Source organism: Rhodamnia argentea, chromosome 7 (assembly GCF_020921035.1).
Source record: "Rhodamnia argentea isolate NSW1041297 chromosome 7, ASM2092103v1, whole genome shotgun sequence".
In the NCBI taxonomy this organism is placed as follows: domain Eukaryota; kingdom Viridiplantae; phylum Streptophyta; class Magnoliopsida; order Myrtales; family Myrtaceae; genus Rhodamnia; species Rhodamnia argentea.
Genome location: NC_063156.1, coordinates 28613817 through 28615651, shown reverse-complemented (window position 1 = coordinate 28615651; position 1835 = coordinate 28613817). Strand labels below are relative to the sequence as shown.

At 48.6% G+C, this 1835-nt stretch overlaps 1 protein-coding gene across 1 annotated transcript; it reads right to left on the bottom strand.

Moving 5' to 3' along the window:
* LOC115749786 (dof zinc finger protein DOF2.4-like) lies at positions 1–1835 on the bottom strand. The gene is made up of 2 exons (XM_030686758.2): positions 1623–1835; positions 1–1464 (listed from the first exon to the last, which is right to left on the bottom strand). The coding sequence occupies exons 1-2, from the start codon at positions 1671–1673 to the stop codon at positions 442–444; spliced, it is 1074 nt and encodes a 357-aa protein (XP_030542618.2). The 5' UTR covers positions 1674–1835; the 3' UTR covers positions 1–441.

Genomic DNA, 1835 nt, shown 5'->3' with positions numbered 1-1835 from the left:
TCCACAAAAAGGAGTGAAGAAAACTTGTATTACATTACTTTTCGGCTCCCAATAACTCGTCTTGTACATCACCTTGAGCATAAGAACACCAGCAAGACATGGATATGGATGCAGCTTGCAGGTTCGTCTCTTTCACATGTGATACATGTCGTAGGCATCATCAATCTAAATTCAAGCAAAGAAAAAACCACAGGAAAAGAGGAAAAAGAAGATAAAACAGATACAGATTCTAGGGTTTTCTTCAGTGAAGAACACAAAGCTCACCCTTAAAAATCTCAGTGATTCCTGAACTAGTGGGCCGGTTGTGGGCAAGTCATAGCTGCGAGCAAGATGAGTATTGGGGCTTTGTTGTTGAAGTTGAAGCTACACTAACAGAAAGAACTGAAGCTTCAAAGCAAGGAAGGTTTTTTGGACAAAGCTTAGACTTCAAAGGCATTTTCTCTATAAAGCACTGCTTGTAGAAGAAGAGCTAAAACCCGAAAGATCGGTCCATGCGCTAACGCCACCAACACTCCAGAACTGGTCATTAGCCCCTGAATTCCCCATCAACTGCCTTGACAAATTCAGCTGATCTTGGTTGATGTCTTCCACCTTCACGGAGTTCGTCTGAGAAGCCCCTGAGTTCATGAACAGATTTGGCCTCACCTGTTGATGATGATGATGATGACCTGCGAAACCCGACGGCTCGACACCACTAGTGGAAGCATCCATTGGGTACAGATTGGTGTGCTTGTCCAAGCTACTCATGAAGGGGAACTGCTGTGTGACCTGATGTAGACGCCACTGGTGCTCCATGCTTCCCATCGATAAGAGCGAGCTGCTACCACCCAATTGGAAGCTCAAATTCCCGGCTTCCCCAACCATAGAACCAGGAATCCCGCCGTAGTTCAACCCCATCTCTCCCGAATTACCCAGCTCACCTAGGCTGCTCAAGCTGTTTGGAGACATGTAGCGGAGGCCCGGTATTTGCGCCGTCGCCTGGTTCAGTATGTCACCGGTGAGACCACCGCTGCTTCTTGAGCTGATGCTGCTGGCGGATCCGCCGCTGGCTTGTTGGTCACCGCCGCCACTGGTGATGGGAGATTTGGAGCTGCTTCCTTTGCTCCTCTTGTTCCGCCTGCAGCCGCCTCCAACGGGAACATTCCTTAATGCTCCCCCCCGTGTCCAGTACCTTCTGCAGGTCTTGCAGAAGTGCCTTGGTTGAGAGAGGCTGTAGTTGTTGAAGTAGCAAAACTTGGTGTTGGTGGACTCACATCGCGGGCACTTGAGCGCCGTCTCTGGCATGGGTATGTTGGCTAGCCGGGCCCGCTCGACCATCGAACCCGGCCGGATCGAGCCACCGGGATTCCCTCCAGCTCCTCCATGAGGTTGTGGGGGAGGAGGCGGCAGCGGCGGAGGAGGGGCTGGTGGGAGCTGAGTGTTGAGACCACTATTTCCTGCTTGATGATGGTGATGACTTGGTTGCTATGAGAAAGTGTGGAAGAAAAGCAAGAAATCAAATATCTCTGGTATATTCAAACAAGGGATTAACAAAAGCAACATACGAGAGAATATTAATCTTTTGAAAAATTTTAGCTTTTTTCTTGCAAAGCAAAGAAACCATCTTCGAAGAAAACCCTCACCTGCTGCCAGTTGGATGGATCAAGATAAGCTGGGAGGGATGAGAAAACCATGGTTGCTTTGTTGTTCTATGATCTCTCTTTTGTAAAGCTTGATGGGTTGGCTTTGAAGAAATATGCAGTGGGAGAATCACATCAACACAGGCAGAGAGAGAAAAAGAGTTGCAGAGAGAGAGAGAGAGATGTGGCGAGAAAAGGAAAGAGGAAGTGGAATGA